We start from the raw sequence: 20,018 nt of genomic DNA, 5'->3' as shown, positions 1-20,018 counted from the left end.
GGTTTCTAAAGACTGGGCCCAGATTATGGGGTGGAGGGGGAGGGTCAGGGGGACAGATTTTCTGCTGGCTCCTCTGACTACATTGCTTGAGACCTCCAGTGTTTATGGTCCTCCAACAAAGACATTGATATACTCCTCCGAAGGCCTGGAGCCACAAACGTCACACTTTGGCTTTTTTTGGGTTAGCATCCGTGTTCCCGGCTGCCGTTTGGGATGAAGATGCGGCAGCAGGGATTCTGGGAATCATCAGCACTCTTTGATTTATCAGTCCGAGCTTTGCTGAAGCTGTGTCGTTTTAGTGAATTTGCTGCATAGTGCCGAGATTGAAGTAAGGTGCTGTCAGCGCAATTAAATTCCCCCGGTTAATTCTGTTTCTCAACACAGTCAAATTCAGCAGTGGAGGAGAGAATTATGCGAAACTGATCCGTGTATGTACTTGTGTCCTGCGCAGAGTCAATAATTCAGTAGGCTTGCCATGTAAATATTTGTACACACACTCTCTATCAGGTAGAGAATTGGAATGCAGATGCTCCTCAACTTACGATGGGTTATGTTCCGATAAACCCATAAGAAATTGAAAATATCGTAGGTTGAATATGAATTCATAAAACCTGCGTGGGCATCTGGTAGATATAATGGGGCTTGGGGAAAAATTATATAGTTCAACACTGTATGTGATGTTTACGCTAACAGTCACTACAGAGACTGGAAGTGTGACTGGGTGGATACTGCCTTCAGCTAGCAACAGTATAAAGTTTTGTTACATGTATTGCTAGCTGGGGAACAGATCAAAATTCAAAGTTTGGCTATTGACTCTGCATTGCTAAGTTGGATATATTATTTTTCTGTAGCAAAAATGCTAAATTCCCCCATTTGCAAAAAATTATGCCTTTAATATGACTAACAGTAGCGTAGTTAATGCTGAACCGAAGGCCTCTAGATTGGAGGCATGTGATTGGTCAGGCTCTGCATTGTACTAAAGTCTGTGTGGATCGCAGCATCACTTGTATATGTGAAGGAAAATTGGTGAATGGGACTCATTGTTAAAACAATAGTAGCCACAGAAGACCTCCTTAACGTAAGAGGTAGCATAAGTCCTGTTTCAGATTTGTGTCAGCCAGTCCCTCCATTGTGTCCGGACTTTCCTAAACCTGTGGAACAGGTCCTCTGGCTTCTGGTCCAACCTATGCAGCTGGATCACAAAGCATTTGTGTTCCTGCAGTGACAACCTACCTTTGATCCCAGTTCAGCCTAATATAATATAGTGGGGGGAGGCAAGGGGGGCCAAGAATCAGACTTTGATCCTTATAATCCAGTTGTGTCTTTAGACCCCGTGTCTTGGCAACATAATAAGCTGTCACCGGGCATTTTTTTATTGAATTACATTGAGACCAGAGGTCCGTTTTTAATACAGAAAGCATTCCTACCCTACTGAGTGGGAACCTTGTCAAGCATTTTGGTCCATCTAGGTCATGGTCCACACACTCAGCCGAGTGTCAGACCAAAAACACTGCTCCTCCGTTTACTGACAGGCTTCTTTCCACTCAGTTTCGCCTACGGTGAAATTCTCACAATGTGCTTTTCATGCTGGGTTAGTATATCAGCACTGCATTCATGATGGTAGTGGGTGTTATCTGATTATCTCAGTATAATATCTGTGCAGAAGTAGAAAACCTGGCAGATGGTGGTAAAAGTGCTTACATGGTAAAAAAAAGCATATGTGGAGGCTGGGGGACTCACATGAGGTGGTCACATGACAAACAGGCCAATGAGCATCTCTATCGGTGATGAGTCCCGTCCATCCCTAGTGAGGCGAAGACCTGCCAGTTGTCAGCCCTCACAACACTGTTTCCCACCATTCAGCGCTGCCGTCTAGGGCTCCTCCGAGCCGAGTGACGGGGTGGTATGAAACACACACCAGTCAAAAGTTTCTGCATACCACAGATTTTTACCACTTTTCCATTTATTTCATAAACTGCAGATTCTTTTTATTCTTGTTAAGCTTTGGAAAGTTGAGTGAACAACTATAAATGAAAATACAAGTCAGATAAAACAAGTTTCCTTTATATAATGGTAAGAATATGTAATGCGTGTCTGGCATCCTATTAATGGGTTGTGTACTAGCTAACTGTTTCATCCCAAAAGATATGTTTTCTTGCTAATAAAAGTACTCAAATGGTAAACATACTATAAGATTATTTGTTAGCAAACAGTATTTTTTAGTAAATGTTAAGTGAGTAACATGCAAATATAGAAAATCTCAGTGTGTGCAAAAACTTTTGACTGGTAGTGTATATCTCCATCACTTTTTTCTTCTTTATTGATGTTTATTCAGGAAAATGGCAGGCAGATGAGATTCAGGAGCCTGGTTTTCTCCTGACACCCTTCGTATGAAACCCTTTCCCCATCAGGAATTACACTAATTTCACACATATATTGCGGAATTCACTACAGTATCCGTAACTTCAGAAAAGATGTCATAGCAGTCTAGCAGACTTTGCACTGGTCACAAACTAAACAATGGTCGTCTTTCCTACTACAATGCAACCACGCCTTGGACCGCTTCTTCCGCTCCATGATGTAGAATTCAAGTCACGGCGTGTGACGTCATGTGAAAGTCCGGAAGAATCGTTAGAGGAATCAGTTATGTCGGAGGTGCACAATTCCGATGCATCGCAATAATCAAAACCAGTTCTAAATTTGAACCGGGATTCGATTCCCACCCTTGCTGATCTAGATGAGGACACTGGCCACAAAAATCAAACCAAAAACCGCATGTCGTAGGTATCTTCAGGTTCATTGTAGCCCTACTGCCCGTCACGGGCTTCCTGTGGTGAACAACATCCTTTGACAATCTGGGACTTTTTCTGTGATTGCTAAAGGTCATGTGTTTGCTCTGCAGAAACATTTCACATGAAGTTTGTCTTGCACAAGCCAGCCTTAATGCAAGTCAGGCAGTAGCTGTGTTGCAGAATACCAGCTTTGTTGATTAACAAGGCCAGGCTAAGGGCTTTACTTCAGTGATATTTGATGTGTTCAGTTGTCCAACTGACTTTATTGCCTCCTTCCTAGCATGGCTAGTCTAAAAAACTCAGTGAGGATGTAGCAGCGAGAACAATATCATAGACACCTGTGAGAAAAACAGGAGAACAGAGAAAAGGAAGTAAAACTCATGCGATAGATGTAGGACTTCTGTAGCCGTGATGACTTTTGCTGGTTGTTGATCTGCTGCCGTGGTGCATGTAGGAATCCTTTGATGTTTCTCTTGACACTGATAGATTGTGTTACTCCTGTGAGTAACCTGTATGCAAACACCATCCAATAAAAGCTTTGCACTAGCACAAATCTGTAAGAAACAGAGTTGATTGGCTCAGGGGTAGAGTTTAGATTCTCTGCCCGAGGCCGAGCCCAGACATATTTCCTGCCACTATCTTCGGGCCGGGCCGGGCCGGGCCGGGCGGGGCCATGATCAAGCATTTGTGTGTGTTTTTTTTTTTTTATCATTACTTAATTAGCCTAATTGGGTGGAGAGATATGCCATAATTATAAATGTAGCTCCCTCCCGTAAGACACGAGCACAAGAGTCCTTTGCATTTAACTGAGCCGACGGTTTATTCGAAAGACAGTGGCTTCGTTATTATCACCATCATGGCAGACGTGAGAACTAAATACAGATACGGAAACACAAAATCAAGCACATTTACTTACAATATTAGCTATTCAATTCAAATGAAATATAAACATAAATAACAATAAAGACAGCTTAGAGAATTCATATACAGTTAACACGAACCTCAGTTAGCATTTACATGGCTAAATACAACAAACTTAACTAAAACTTAATTAACACATACCTCGTTGGCTGCTTACGGAAGGATTTAACCTTTTTCTTAACCCTTTACTTAAAGTTATCATATTTATTAAATATGCCATCCAAAGTTAATTACTTGTTCATTTTCTGTGTTTATCATTGTTCACGTTTTTTTTTCATTCGGATCTATTTGCGATCCATTCTGAATAAACAAACAATGCAGTTTACATGCTTCGTCCTTGTTGCATTTTTCATTAAGATAAATCTAAACTAATTTCTGTAGTTCAAACAACTTAGAATTGTAGTTGAGAACGTCTGTTACAACGGCTCACGTATTAAAAAATAGTCGGGTTTAAATCGGGCTCGGGCTCATAATTACAGTTAATGTGTCGGACCGGGTCGGGCTCGGACACAAGGTGCACGGGCTCGGGTAGGATCGGGTTTAATTTTTTGGGCCCGATCTAAGCTCTACTCAGGGGTGGATGAATTAATTTGTATGAACACAGCTATATTTCATTGGTGGCTGTTTTGAAAAAGGGCAGTTTTCCTCCTGCTCAGATATCATCCTCCTCCTCCATGGAGCTGGAGAACTTTTGATGTATTTGTATTTTATAATGTTTTATTTCCTTATTTTGTGTTTCAGGAGGCAGAGGCAGGCTTCGTTCCCAGCGTTCAAGATTTCGATAAGAAACTTGCCGAGGCTGATGCCTACCTGCAGATTCTGATCGACCAGCTAAAGGTATGAGTATTTTATTGCAGTTAATGTGTAACGTCACCATCAACCTGCTGCCTTCATTGCTTATTAAATGGTATGGCCTATTAGAGGTTAGCTAAGACAGACCTGTTGCTTTTGTTCAGTAACCATAAACCCAGACAGCAGGGGGATGATTGCAGGACATAAGCAAACCTAGGCTGTCATTGTTTGTTCTTTTTCGTTTGAATATAGCTACAGGCTTGTGTTATTGGTTACATTTGTTCTTTTTTGGACTCTGAGTGCAAAAGCCCCTCGTGATTTTTAATTCTGGTTTGCAGCACTTGTTCTCTTACCCTCCACCTAAGCCTTATTTACTTTTGCTTTCGCAGCTTTTCGATGAAAAAATCAGAGACTGCAAAGAAGATGATTCACGCAGAGTAAGTCGTAAATGCAGAGGTCATGCTTTTTTGTTGCATACTCCTGCAAATCGCTGTTTCACTCTGTGTTCAGAGCAGGAAATTTACCTAAGTACTATAATATGTTCACGGTCTTGAAGCTTGTTTAAATGAGGAGACATTATACTCCGTCTGGTCACTCGAGGACACCATTTTGCACATACACATACACAGATAAATAGTCTTAAGTTTGAAGGTGATACTGTCAGTTGAGCACCCGGGTCCTTTTATTTACTTACATGTTTGTTCCCTTTACAGAAAATCGAAAATTTAAAAGGAACTACCTGTGTGAGTATGATCCTCTTTTATAACTTTGCTGCAGTTTCTGTTGGTTAGGGTTATCTTTTTACATGAACACTTATTTACTGCATTTTTTTTTATTATTTTCCCCCCAGAGTATGGTAGAATCTATCAAGCATTGTATTGTGTTGCTACAAATCGCCAAGGTAACACTTTCTATTCAATCAAATATCTGTGTGCTTGACTTATTTTGGCTTACATTTGACTTTGTACCCAGGGGATACGCTAGTCTGAGTGTGCTCTGTGCGTTAATTCAGCTCCTATTATTTTCCCCCATAACCCATTCTGACATTTTATCAGCTTCCCGCACAAAACCCAGAAGTTTAATATACTGCTATTATTGTTCATTGATATATATATTTTTTTTTTTTACACAAACATTGTCTGGACTCTAAAATAATGCTAGTGCTTGAAATGAGATGTACGCAGTTAAAATGACCCCCCCCCCCCCTGCCCTTCCAGACAGATATTTAAATTTGTCAAATAATGCTTTCTTCTCAAAATTTTAAGGATCAAAGTAACGAACAGCAACACTCAAACGGATTGATAGTAAGTTCTGACCCGTGGAGAAAAAAACCAGCAAACCTTCTCCCTTCTTATTTCAACTAACTCCATTTTCTAAAGGGACCAATCGGACACTTTGGACATCCACTTGTGATTTGCATTGTAGAAATCTCTTTACTCTTGCATCCCTTTCAAGCCTTTGCATTTTTTCACCCTGAGGGAAATGCTTTTAGCGCCCTTCATCATTTCTGTAACATCTTTCCCTTTTGCCACATGAGGCTGTACCAGGCTGTAGGTTCCTTTCGTGCAACTGTATCATAAACCTGTTTCACATCCTTGTCATATTTCTAAAGGTCATTCTTGTCATGGGAATACACTTCGGCTATTATTCTTGATTAGTTAAAAAGAGTACGATGGAAGTCCAAATCCAAAAACTCCTTCTGCCTCTTGGTGAGGTTCTATGTAAATGACTAACTGCAGACAGGTGCAACAGAACAGAGAAGACAACATAGATTGCACGAGAGTGCCAGCCAGCAGTAAACATGCTACATAGCTGCTGGTCTGGAGTAGGTGCTCCCGTCCCAGAAACGCTGTGGGCAGCGTGGGGATTAAGCAGACCTCCAGAAACCCTGTGGGCAGTGTGGGGATTAAGCAGACCTCCAGAAACCCTGTGGGCAGTGTGGGGATTAAGCACACCTCCAGAAACCCTGTGGGCAAAGTGGGGAATAAGCAGACCTCCAGAAACCTTGTGGGCAGCGTGGGGATTAAGCAGACCTCCAGAAACCCTGTGGGCAGCGTGGGGATTAAGCAGACCTCCAGAAACCCTGTGGGCAGCGTGGGGATTAAGCAGACCTCCAGGAACCCTGTGGGCAGCGTGGGGATTAAGCAGACCTCCAGAAACCCTGTGGGCAGTTTGGGGATTAAGCAGACCTCCAGAAGCCCTGTGGGTAGTGTGCGGATTAAGCAGACCTCCAGAAACCCTGTGGGCAATGTGGGGATTAAGCAGACCTCCAGAAACCCTGTGGGCAGCGTGGGGATTAAGCAGACCTCCAGAAACCCTGTGGGCAGTGTGGGGATTAAGCAGACCTCCAGAAACCCTGTGGGCAGCGTAGGGATTAAGCAGACCTCCAGAAGCCCTGTGGGCAGTGTGAGGATTAAGCAGACCTCCAGAAAGCCCAGCATTCACAAGCTCATTTAAGACTGACTAATCTCAGACTTTTAGACTGCTATGTCTGCCATTTGTCTCTCTGGTGTTTGTGACGACCGCTGCACGTGCGAGTGTGTGTGAATGTGTTCCTTGACAAACAGCAATACTCGCTCTTAGATTTTGCTCCTCGAACCCTCCTCAGCATGCCTCCTGCCTTTTTAAAGGAGGCTCTGCTCCTGCCTGGCATGTCACCCTCCGGTAGCACTGTGCTGCTTTTGGAAGCTGTTAATTATGTATGATTTCAGATTGTTAATATGTGAACAGTGCAGCTTGGAAAGTGCCTTGGATAGATTAGCAGTGCATGTCTGCCTTTCGGAGAATGAGTGTCAACTTCAGGAGCTGGATTTTGAATGATCCATACAGGCTGCTTGTCACAGTACAGATGATGGAAGGGGGTCATTTCCACTTAGCTCTTCTAGTGAATTCTGAGCCAGTGTTGCTGTTTTAGCCCTCCATGTGTTTGCAGTACTGATACCGTATTCAGGGAGACCAGTGCCAGGCCTGGTTTCCCCACAGCTTGTGTTGCTTGTCCAGAAGATGATGTCTCTTGTCTTCATTGGTTCGTTTTGTCTCCACCCTCTACCTTCCACCCCAACCACTGGCTTGCAGAGCACCATCAACCCAATAGATGGGATATATCAGCCCAGCCCTCTGGAGACCACTGTAGTCAGCAACATGCCAACACAGACTACCCTTCCTGCAGGTAGGTTTAACTACCTTTGTTCTCACTGTAGATGTAGATTCCCTCTCCTTTTTGCAGTTGATTCTATATGTGCACTGTAGTAAGTCTCTTCAGTCATCTAATCAAGTCCTGTGATGCAGTCGGTTCTGTAGTTTTTTTGTTGTTGCTGTATGGTGCTGGTTTATGTACACAGATTCCCAGGCCTGTTATGGACCTTGTTTGGGACATGGTCTGACATCCTTGTGTTCTGTTGGCCTGTCCTGGTGACTGGGCTGTTGCGTTTGCTCTCCTTGTTCATGCAGACAGTGCACAGACGGGCAAGGCAGAGCAGCGGCCCTCCTCCCTGGCAGTGGGACCTGTGATCACAGTGATGGGCAGCCTGCAGACACCAACGCCAAACAGCACAGGTACACACACCTTCATCTTAACCCTCACCTTCACCCTCATGCCCAATAAGGGATGTCTGGGACTTGTGATCAGAACACCTTTCTGGTATTTAAATGGAATTATCATTGAATGGTGGTTTGCTGTTAACTGTTTGCTTAAAACCCATATTCATGTACTTCATACTATGCCATTATCCTTTCCCAGAACCTTTCCCAGTTCCATCATTGCAGTTAGTACACACATGCACAGGTGCACTTTGATGCACACTGTTACTTTGGACATCCTTTCTACTTGCAGTTTGCTTGTTTATAGTCTATATATATTTTTTTATTTATCTCTTATATATCTTTTTGTGTTGACACTCGCATCAAGAGGGAATTCCTTGTAGACTTGGTACTTGGCAAACAATAAAGATTGTGATTCTGAGAGCCTCCCAGACCCCCCCAATAAGCAATCATGGCCCCCATCCTTTCCCTCCGCAGGCAGTGGTCCCTCAGCCCCCAGCAGCAGCAGCATCACCACCCCGAGCCACATCAACCTCTCCTCCAACACGGTGCCTGACTTCTCCTACTCCAGCAGTGAGGATGAGTTCTACGATGCCGACGAGTGGAGCAGCACCTCTCCCAAGCACTGTATAGAGTGAGTCCCTCTGCCCTGGGGCCATACTGGGGGCAAACGACAGCCAGCAGCCCGATTCAGGGACGCTCGTTTGTGATCGAAAGGTCAAAGGCGATGAGCATTTGCTCATTACTCTTAAATTGAGGGTTAGGAATGGATTTGCCCGCATTGGACTCTTCAGGGTTTGAAAGACACTTTGACTCTAGCTAAGACAATTCATAATAGATGGAGGAATGGGGGTAATGAGTAGGTGGCAGTGCTTTTACAGTGCCCTTGACTCACCAGTGCTGACAGATCCCGCAGTTTCAGAGCGGCCTGCGTTAACCCCTCCTGGTCTCCCTCATGCCTTAGTGCCTCCCTACCACTCGGTCCTACGTCCCATAGCGGCACTGGGATGGCCTTGAAGCGACCGCACACCAACGATTCTCTCAACTCCTCCATGTCCAACGGCACCACGGATGCAGGTACTGTCCTCAGGGTGGCGCTCTGGCATGGACTGCTCATTTGAGATTCTGCTGATTACAGGATCAGAACTGCATCCCGAAATGCTTCCTCTTAACACTGACTTAGGGAACAAGCTTTTTCAATTCTTACTCCTAGTTTTGGTTTCACATAACTAAAAGTACCAACATTTTGGCTTTGTGGTGTGATCATGTGACAACAGAGCTACTTAACATAAACTGGTTTGGCCTTTTTCCGTTTTTTTTTTTCTTTCTAATTATCCATTTCAAGCTGCTGTGTTAAGTCTGGCTGCCTGTTACATTTCCTGTTCGTTACTCTGATGAGGGGAAACGCTAAGATGTGATCATTTTTATATGGTATCTTTAATGCCGTCATATGAGGGCAGTAGCTTCTATATATGTTTCCGAGGTGACAGTACATCATTTCCTGACTGGTTACACTGGTATGAAAGTTGCTTCCCTTTTAAGACAGCTTTGTGCGACAGGCCAGCCTGGTGTAACAGCATAGTGAGCAGGGCCACCCTTTAAATGGGTGCCACTGCCGGATGGGGCTGCGCGCTGATGCTCTGGCCATGTTGTCTGCAGACCGGTTCGACAGCCACGACGATCGCGATGACGACCCAGAAGGGGAGTCCGTGGAGGAGCACAAGAGTGTGATCATGCACTTGCTGTCCCAGGTGCGGCTGGGGATGGACCTCACCAAGGTAACCGCCCCCGACTCTGCGAAAGACAGCCGTTTGCAGACTGGAGCATTTGTCATCCTTGGTGCAGGCCTCACTTCCCCAGTGGGTCTTGAATTTACTGTCATCTCTGCCTCAGGTGGTCCTGCCAACATTTATTCTGGAGAGAAGGTCGCTTTTGGAGATGTATGCAGATTTCTTTGCACACCCGGATTTGTTTGTCAGGTATGTGGGTCACGGCCCAAAATGAGTCAGTTATGGCGGGTCGCCGATTTACCATGATAAACCTAATTTATAATATGGTATACGAGGTGCGGTGTGTCTTTCCTCACACATGTCAAACAACAAGCCTCTGCAGAGGACGCTGCGAACACAACGTGTCAATGATTGGCTACTGTGCCGTTATCATTTTGAAACTTCATCATATTGGATACTTTCTGTCCAGTCAGAGCAGCCTGTTTCTATTCATCATTTTAATTTAGTGAGTGTATACAGTTAGTCAGTCGTTCAATTGGAATAGATAGTATTCCAAGTAGTCGTCAAAACGTCCAAAGATAAATATGAATGAAGAATTTATTTCAGTTGGTTTCACTTAAGCCTTATGAAATGAGGAGGAACATCCTTAATGTGTTTTGTGTGGAGAGGTACTAAGTAAGTTTTAAAATTAACAAATTATGTCGACACCTTCAAACAAAGCACCCTCAGCGTAAGGACAAGGCAAAAAGTGTTTTGACAGTGGAAGAGTAAGTTCAGGCTTAAGTCAGTGTCAGGGGTGCCTTAATTGTATGCGTCTGTGTCTTAAAGACTTTTCATACTGAACATGACATGGAAAAAAACGGCATGTGTTTGCTGGAAAAAGAACATGACATCAAAACCTTTCCAGACCAATTAAAATGCAAATTTTCACAGCTGATTGAAGTAAGTTTGCATACCAGAAGAAACTATGAACAACAAGCACTTGGCACCAGTGACGATTAGTTTTTCTTGTTTCTTTTCAGTAAACAAGTGAAAAGAAAAAGGCAAATATACTGAATACATCTAATTCTATAAAAGATAAATACTTACAATGACCATCGTTCGGTCAAAAAGAGCTTTGGATGTATCTAATATCAGTTAACTAACTACAGGGGATATTCCAGAAAGCAGGTTAGCGGTATTTCAGGATAAGCTAAATTAATATTACAAACATGGCAGCAACATTTTATCAACAGTTTATTAACTAGGAATAGAGAAATCAGTGCTTAATGATTTTTGTTATTTTTAATTGGATATTAATTGTATATAGATAAGGCTATAAATCAAGCAAAATAAAAATATTGGTAAGTAGCCTGCACAATGTAATATAATCCAGGTGGCATATTACAAAAATGTAAATTAAAGACCAACATGATCACAAGTATCCAGAACAGCTGCAAATACCTTAACATATTCCTTGTCATCAAATAAGACAGGCTACCAATTATTTTGATCTGAATGTTTGCATTTTGAGAATCAATTCTAACATAAAAATTTTATAACATTGTAAGTACAACATATATTATAAGGAGTAGGATATGAACTACTATTAAGCAGGGTCACCCATAAGTGGGGAGAATGGGGAAGTTGTCCAAAACGGTACGATCCATCTACAGGAAAATCAAATTAAATGTGATTAATATAGATTAAAAATGAATGATATTTAATCATGATTAATCAAAATTAATCCACAGGAACCCTGTGATTAATCTGATTAAAAATTTTAATCATTTGACAGCACTAAAAAAAAAAAATAATGGGTCATGGCAATGCAAACGTATCGGACTTGGTATGAAAGCCTTCATTCCGTTGTTTCCGAATAATGTCATTCCGTTTTTTTTTTTTGGTGAACAAATCAGACTGTGTGAAAAGGCCTTTATTATGGGTTGGTGGGAGGTGAGGAAACATTCGGGGTGTTATAATTCTTCAGTGCTGTCAACGTGTTATCTTGACTCAAAAATGAATCTATTTTTATTGTTGGGGTAGCAGGGTGGTGCGGTGGGTAGCACTGTCACCTCACACCTCTGGGAGTGGGGTTTGCATGTTCACCCCGTGTCATTGTGGGGTTTTCCCGAGGTACACCGGTTTCCCCCCACAGTCCAAAGACATGCTGAGCCTAATTGGAGGTAGGTGCCCATAGGTGTGCGTGTGTGAGTGACTGGTGTGTGAGCGTGCCCCACAATGGGATGGCACCCCATACTGGGGTGTTTCCTGCCTTGCGCCCATAGCTTGCAGGATAAGCCCGGACCCCTTCAACTTTGAACAGGACAAGTGGTTTTAGAAAATGGATGGAAGGTTTTTCTTTGTTATGTCACATGTTCCATTGTATTTGTTTTGTTTTTCATGTTTTTTGAAAGATGGGGGGATTTATAGAGGGGTGCGTTAATTGTCATCAAAAGCAATACAAATTATAAAATTAAAACCAATTTTTAAAAAGAAAATATTTAATTGAAGAATATTGTTTATATACTTCATCTTTTGGTTCTTTGTGTTTATCTTTTAATATTCTTAACATTTAATGGTATTTCATTATATATTTTGGGTTTGGGTCCCAGGCAGATGACAGATCTCCCTTTTGGGTCCCCAGCTGAAAAAGTTTAGGAACCCCTGAGTTAACAGATTTGGTTCTCATGTCTTCTTTCAGCATATACGTATTTTACATGTTCCATGACCCCTTGACCCTGCTCCCTGTGTGATTTCTTGCAGTATTGCAGACCAAGCTGACCCCAGGGATCGCATGGTGTACGTGGTCAAGTGGTACCTGTCTGCCTTTCACGCGGGAAGGAAAGGCTCAGTGGCCAAAAAACCCTACAACCCCATCCTGGGAGAGATCTTCCTCTGTCACTGGGATCTTCCTTCTGAGGGAGAGGAAACGGTACCTGTGGTAAGACAGCCCATTCAGGCTCGAGGGACAGAGCCAAGGCCTTTGGCCCCAAGAAAATCCACTGAGAAATAATTTATATTAGCCCTACCATTGTGACCATACAGCCTCTCATATCCACTCACAGTATGGATGTGTCAGAGTTCTCTCTCTTCCTTCTGACTCTCGCTGTCTTCTCTGGCTAGGAGCCAGTATCTGAGGGCCCGGTACCCTGGTGTGGGAAGAGCAGTGTGTCTTTCGTGGCGGAACAGGTTTCTCACCACCCCCCTAGTGAGTCCCTGCTGATGGCAAGCGGGAGGCGGAGCTTGATGACGCTGATCTGCTGTGATGCCGATCCCCTGTGACACTGATCCATTGTGACACTGCACTTTTTCTCCCCACAGTATCTGCATTCTATGCTGAATGTTTCACCAAAAAAATCCAGTTCAACGCCCACATCTGGACCAAGTCAAAGTTCCTGGGGATGTCAATAGGAGTCCATAACATCGGCCAGGGTAAGTGCTTGGTACATCTACTATTGCAAATGTGACTTTTTAATTAGATGCCGGTACTTTTGAGTTATTCTCCGTAACAGTAGCTGTAACTGGTAGAAGCTTTGCATTCAGTGGGATGCTAATTTCTCTTCCCCCCCCCCCCCCAAGGCTGTGTATCCTGTCTGGAGCACGATGAACACTACATCCTCACCTTCCCAAATGGCTACGGCAGGTAGGCCGAGGGTCTTCCACAGTAGGCTGCAGGTGCGATTTGGGAAGGTGACTCATGACATGCTATTGGGGCGCTCATTCTAGGTCGATCCTGACCGTCCCATGGGTGGAGCTGGGTGGAGAATGCAACATCTCCTGTTCGAAATCGGGCTACAGTGCCAACATCGTGTTCCACACCAAGCCCTTCTACGGCGGCAAGAAGCACAGGATAACGGCAGAGATTTTGTAAGCGTGTGCCTGGGAAATGGAGCCCCCCTGCCCTGTCGGGCTTTTAGCCCAGTCCTCCAGATAATGATTCATTTACCCGTCTCCTTGCTGGCAGCTCCCCGAATGACAAGAAGCCATTCTGCTCGATTGAGGGCGAGTGGAATGGAGTGATGTATGCAAAATGGGCCTCAGGGGTGAGTTCAAGCCAGTCCAGACTGGTCAGCTTTCCCACCATAGGAAATGCACCTGTCAGATTCACATATAACACAGAATCCTGTTAAGAAAACATAGAAGTTGCCTGTGAAAGGGACTGGTAACTAGATCTTTCACTAGAAAAAAACCTCAGAAATGAAAGTGACTTGTATACCAAAAATCAGTTATTTTAAAAACAGGAACTCGCAAGTGACCAACTGCTATGACAGATTCTCCCACTGTACCAAAATAATTATAACTAAAGATAATGGTGATTCTATTAGTTCCTTCGGTGTTATGAGACTAAAATTGCGTAGGAGGGCATAAGCATTCCAGGCAGAGGCTGTCAGGTGACCTGGTTCCTACAAAGATAATTTGTTGGTATGTGGTGGTTTGATTCAGGAGGTAACACAGAATTTGGGCAGCAAATTCCTTCGCTGGGTTTTTGCTTTTTAAAGGTGTTTTCATCCGTGGAAAATCTTTTTTTTTTGTGTACTCTGTGTCATGTGGCTCTGTATGTGCACGGGGAGTATAGGGATTCTTAGACACAAAGTAGGGCTGGGCGATATGACTGAAAACTGTATCACGATATGAGTGTTTCATATCGGTCGATATCGATAATTATTGACATTTTTTATGACCCATTTAAAATAAAGACCAGGAGAAAAATATATTACATTTAAGCATTTTTATTTTAAACATGTCAACAACCATGGAAAATAAAGTGTTTTTAAAATATGTGCAGTGTTTTGTAAACATAAATAAAACTGACGTAGACTGAGATACATCTGTAATATAAAAAAACAAACCTGATACAGTACAGTAACATTGTTTGAAATATAAAACCTGCAGAAATATGAAAAAGTAACTCTTCAAGTTATTCTTACTCTAATCATACTTGAAGTTGAACTATTCAAGTATATTTTCAGTCCAGGTTTTGTGCTAGGAAAAGACACATGCAAACACTAACGAGGAAGACGCGATACGTAGGGAGCCGGAACCCGGAAGTGCGCCGTAAACACAGAGAGGAAAGAGAGAAGGGGAAACAAGACACGGCAGACTCGAAACGAAACACGGGATACGCGAAAAACCGGACAACATGACACATACAAACCGAAAGGATACAGACCTATAACTTAATATTCAGGAGACGGGGGCGAGCGGCGTTAGGGAAGGGCGAAGCGACCGTTACAGTGATTCACAAAAAACCGGCAGAACTTCCATAAAGCAGTTGTTTTGCTGTGCTACGACCATTTATGACAGCTGCGTTTCCGGCACGGATCCAAACTAGCTTCGCAACCTCTGTTTTCTTCCGACGAAGAATAAAAAATATCGAACGTTTTATCGAACACATTTTTTATTGATATCGATCACGTGTCTATCGCGATACATATCGTAATCGTTTTATCGCCCAGCCCTAACACAAAGTATTATATTCATATATTTGTTAATACTTTGAATAAATTTTTCTTCATACAGGAAAATACCCTGTTTATTGACACAAAAAAATTGGGCATCATCAAGAAGAAGGTGAGAAAATTGGAAGATCAGCTGGAGTTTGAGTCCCGCAAGTGAGTGAATTGCGCCCAGGCAGAAAGCAGACGAAAATGTGCCGTTGCCTGACCGTGCCATGAAGGAGCCCCCATTAATCATGCTGTCTTCCAGCCTGTGGAGGGATGTCACCATGAACCTGAAGCTGAAAGACATTGACGCAGCAACGGAGGCCAAGCACCGACTGGAAGAGAAGCAGAGGGCAGAGGCCAGGGAAAGGAAGGAGATGGAACTGCAGTGGGAGACGCGGGTGAGCTGGCACACGTGCAGCCAAACATGCGACTGAATGGTTGCAGTTGTTTAGAACTACTAGCTGTGGCAGCACTGTTTTTTGAAGAGGCCACAAGAATTTAAGAACATAAGAAATGCACAAACGAGAGGAGGCCATTCAGCCCCTCAAGCTCATTTGGGGAGAACTTAACTAATAGCTCAGAGTTGTTAAAATCTTATCTAGCTCTGATTTAAAGGAACCCAAGGTTTTAACTTGCACTACACTGATTCCATATTCTAACTACACACTGTGGAAAGAAGTGCTTCCTCAAATTCATTTTAAAATGTTCTCCTGCTAATTTCCACCTATGGCCACAACTTCTAGTATTTAAACTAATATTGAAATAGCCATTTGGCTGAACAGCATCCAGACCCGTTAGAATCTTATAGACCTGGATCATGTCCCCCGTTAGTCTCCTTTGCTCGAGGCTGAACAAATTCAGCTCAGCAAACCTCTCCTCAAAAGACATTCCTCTAAGACTAGGAATCATTCTTGTAGCCCTACATTGAACCCTTTCCAAGGCAGCAATGTCCTTTTTAAGGTATGGTGACCAAACCTACACACAATATTCTAGGTGGGGTCTTACCAAGGAATTGTATAATCTTAGCATCACCTCCCTTGACTTAAACTCCACATACCTAGAGATGTAACCCAACATCCTATTGGCCTTATTTATTGCTTCCCAACACTGGCGAGAGTGGGACATAGAAGCATCAACAAACACACCAAAGTCTTTCTCATAATCAGCTACCTTTATATCAGTGGAACCCATAAAATATCTGTACTTTATATTTCTGCTCCCTGCATGGATTACCTTACATTTATCTACATTAAATTTTATCTGCCAGATATCAGCCCAGTCGCTAATTAAATCAAGATCCCGTTGTAGCCTCTGTGCTGCTAGTTCAGTGTCTGCTACACCACCCACCTTGGTGTCGTCTACAAATTTACTGTATGTATTGATGTCAATATCATTAATGTAAATTAGGAACAATAGTGGTCCTAAAATTGAGCCCTGCGGTACCCCACTATGAACGCAGGCCCACTGCAACATTGTGCCTCTAATAACTACCTGCTGCTTCCTGTCTGTTAACCAGTTTTTTATTCAAGCTGCTACAGTTCCTAAAATCCCTGCAGCTTTGAGCTTTAGCAAGAGCCGTTTGTGGGGGACAACATCAAAGGCCTTCTGGAAATCTAAGATCACATCGTAGGCTTTTTGTGATCAATTTCTCTTCTAGCTTTCTCAAAGAACTCCAGTAGATTAGTTAAACAAGATCTACCTCTCCTAAATCCATGTTGGCTATCCCTCATAATGTTATTTGAATCCAGGTAATCTACCATTTTCACTTGGATTATAGCTTGCATTACTTTTCCAGTCATGCAAGTTAAACTGATTGGCCTATAGTCTGCTTGATTACTTCTATCCTCTTTTTTGAATAAGGGTGTTATATTAGAATGCTTCCAATCAGAAGGTTCCACATCAGCAGATAGGGATTTCTGAAACAGTAAAGTTAAAGGTTAGTTAATAATGTCCCTCATCTATTTTAAAACTATAGGTAAGATGCCATCAGGGCCATCACTCTACATGTTATTCGTTTTTGAGTGATTGATAATAAAAAATCTGAACACACTTCAAAGAAACTCTACCCCAATAGCATTTGGTCCCTAAGTGTGTATGATGCAGGTTGTTTTCTGGACCACATACCATTCAAGAAAGGTAAATGAGCTCTCCTGTGTAATGCATTTTAGCTTTGAAATCACCGCAGTTGCTAATTCCAGGATATCTGTTAAATCCGCCATCAACTGAGGCATTTAGAATATGTGTATTTTCTTTGTGTTATTGTACTAATAAACGGTGGTCAGGATTGTCACAGTTCAAGTACTGATGAAAACTGGGAATTATGAGTAATTATGAATTATGAGGATTTATGACGTCTGACATATTCATGGAGTGCATTGTATCCTGATGGAATGGATTGTCTTATCCTCAGTCATTGTCATTGGAATTATTCCTAGGTGTATAAGGTTGTAAGTATTGAGAGTCTTGTTCGAAGAGGGCAATTTAGTCAGCTGTGCATGTACATATTTCTTGCAGCTGTTCCACGAGGATGGAGAGTGCTGGGTTTATGACGAACCTCTGCTGAAAAGATTAGCCACGAAAGGAACAAAGTGAGACATGGTGAGGCAACGGATGCAAAAAGACAGTCTTAAAGAACTATATCAACCATTTCTCATCCAAGCCTCCCAAGGACTGATGACCAAAGTCATTCTCAGCACTGCATTTCCAGCATTTATTAAGAAAAAAATGTGGTCCTTTTCAACAACCTCACGTCCACCAATCGCAAACTGTCGATGCTCCTGTCAAGACCAAATCATGTGCGATGTGGAAGTCCGCAACACAACCAAGCACTCATCAGTCGCGCTGGAAGTTCCCTCAAGGGTCTCCATCTGCTCAAAGTGGGGCAGTGGGGATAATTGGATCAAAAACAACCCTTGAAAACAACAGCATTCTGTAACTCAGGGAAACTGGTGACAAAGATGATGGCTGCATCTCCAGAAGTTCAAAGGCCTTATAGATGACATCATAGGGGAAGATGGGTTGGCTTGTCTAATACCGTATGTGTACATTTTTCCCACCTTACTGGCATTGAGGACTTGATAACTGTTTTAGGACACGAGTTTACTGATGACAAATCATAAATTAAGCCCTTTCCTTCTCCTCACACTGGAAATTACAACATATAATCAGTTTCCATCTGCATTTATTGCCGTTATCTTTTCATGCACACACACACACACACACACATACATACATATGTATATATATATATATATATATATATATATATATATATGTGTGTGTGTGTGTATATAGATTACATAAATATAACGGAGGAATAAGGAAGGCTATAGTGTCAGTTGTGCAAACACTTACAAGCTGCAGTCACTAATATTATAGTTTTCTAAAATTTTTGTTTTTCCCCCAATGGAGAGGTTGGCTTTTTAGAATGTTGTTGCAGTATCCGACTAATTATATACTTTGGTATCAGAGCCTTGTTGTGTAAATAGTGCCCAACAAGTGAAGCTGCACAAAAGCACCACAGCCATAGACAATGCTAATCCTAAAGGCTACAGCTTTGCCACTAAGTCCTTCATGATGAAGAAAAACTTTATGCAAGAATATACATTTAAATTCAAAAGCGTTCCTCAGTCAAATGTCTGACTTGAAACGAAATGTTGAGGTAATAAGCCAATGGCTTAGAATTGGTGTTGTTTCAGGGTGTTTTCCCTCCAAATTACTGTTCTGTGGGGTCGCGGATTAGATACTGACCAGGTCTTTTCACATTATGTCTTTGGGTCAGTTAGCAGAGGTTACAGACATAACAGGAAGGCCTGCAAGCAGACAGTGCCAAAGATCTTGTGTGAAAAGCTGATTGGTCCTTTAGACACGTGGCAGAATGAGTATAATTGAATTCGCTTCTGCTAACATTTTTTACACGACTGTGTAGATAGCTGAGTTTTGTTTTTTTAGGCTTATGAAATTTTCAGATAGCGATGATTCTGAAGCCATTTCATTTCTTTTCTATATTGTTATTGTAAATGAATATTGAATTGAGGCCTTGCCATTCATTTTAGTATTACTTGCTTGAAAGAGCAATCAAAGCAATGTATTTTTTATTTTGCATTTTCTTGAAATCATAATTGATTGTACCATATTCTCATGTGTAATGATGCAAATATTAAACCTCTATGAGTTTAACTTTTATATGTTTGAACTACTGGTGAAACTGTGGACCACAGATGCAATTGATATAGAATGACAAGCTTGGTGTTGACTTGCCAGAAATTCAAAAAAAAAAATCTACTATTGTAAAAATATGTATTTTAATAATAATGATACTATTTGTATTCTGTGATGGGTAAAGGGGGGTTACATTCCTTTCTTCAGAAATTAAATTTTAGCCAAAAGTGTAAATGGAACACAAATTACGAAGGTAGGCGATTTTTATTAACCAACAGGGGGCGTTCGGGAGCAATGTAACGAAGAATACAAGCATTACCTTTTTTTAAAAGGGAGAATTATAATAAGCAGTAGTCAAACCCTATATAAACTAAAATTACTTCTAAGATCGCAGGCTACCTTACTCAAATGAGCAATCGTAAGATGAACGTACCTCAACAATATCAACCATAACACATTCTAGCAAACAGATTAGTTGCCGAGGCTCATGGGAGTCCGAAAATGGACCGATTACAGGCCAGATCCTTACAAATAGTGTTTGCTACAATTTTTAAATGAAGATTTTAATTCTGGGGTATACATTTGGCACATGCATAATGTCATGGCAGCGTTTTATGACAAAAGTTTGTGCGAATTAATTACCCCTCTTGCCCTAT

At 42.2% G+C, this 20,018-nt stretch overlaps 1 protein-coding gene across 4 annotated transcripts in view; it reads left to right on the top strand.

Moving 5' to 3' along the window:
- The window catches only part of osbpl9 (oxysterol binding protein-like 9), a 31,342-nt gene extending 11,956 nt beyond the window's left edge, over positions 1 to 19,386 (top strand). For 3 of the 4 annotated variants that reach the window (XM_023821397.2, XM_023821400.2, XM_023821399.2), the window contains 20 exons: positions 4,455 to 4,550; positions 4,895 to 4,942; positions 5,219 to 5,248; positions 5,356 to 5,406; positions 5,771 to 5,809; positions 7,581 to 7,674; positions 7,956 to 8,060; positions 8,523 to 8,679; positions 9,010 to 9,122; positions 9,705 to 9,823; positions 9,939 to 10,024; positions 12,521 to 12,698; positions 12,881 to 12,965; positions 13,079 to 13,189; positions 13,337 to 13,400; positions 13,484 to 13,624; positions 13,722 to 13,800; positions 15,278 to 15,369; positions 15,464 to 15,599; positions 17,716 to 19,386. In XM_023821397.2, the coding sequence (XP_023677165.1) occupies positions 4,455 to 4,550; positions 4,895 to 4,942; positions 5,219 to 5,248; positions 5,356 to 5,406; positions 5,771 to 5,809; positions 7,581 to 7,674; positions 7,956 to 8,060; positions 8,523 to 8,679; positions 9,010 to 9,122; positions 9,705 to 9,823; positions 9,939 to 10,024; positions 12,521 to 12,698; positions 12,881 to 12,965; positions 13,079 to 13,189; positions 13,337 to 13,400; positions 13,484 to 13,624; positions 13,722 to 13,800; positions 15,278 to 15,369; positions 15,464 to 15,599; positions 17,716 to 17,793 (1,902 nt within the window). In that variant the 3' untranslated portion in view covers positions 17,794 to 19,386. The remainder of the gene's footprint in view (positions 1 to 4,454; positions 4,551 to 4,894; positions 4,943 to 5,218; positions 5,249 to 5,355; positions 5,407 to 5,770; positions 5,810 to 7,580; positions 7,675 to 7,955; positions 8,061 to 8,522; positions 8,680 to 9,009; positions 9,123 to 9,704; positions 9,824 to 9,938; positions 10,025 to 12,520; positions 12,699 to 12,880; positions 12,966 to 13,078; positions 13,190 to 13,336; positions 13,401 to 13,483; positions 13,625 to 13,721; positions 13,801 to 15,277; positions 15,370 to 15,463; positions 15,600 to 17,715) is intronic. The other variant, XM_023821398.2, reaches the window with a different exon arrangement.
- Positions 19,387 to 20,018: the final 632 nt, after the last annotated feature.

This window comes from Paramormyrops kingsleyae, chromosome 15 (genome assembly GCF_048594095.1).
Source record: "Paramormyrops kingsleyae isolate MSU_618 chromosome 15, PKINGS_0.4, whole genome shotgun sequence".
Taxonomy (NCBI): Eukaryota; Metazoa; Chordata; class Actinopteri; order Osteoglossiformes; family Mormyridae; genus Paramormyrops; species Paramormyrops kingsleyae.
The sequence above is the reverse complement of the archived record's forward strand: the minus strand, read 5'-3'. Positions and strand labels throughout refer to the sequence as shown.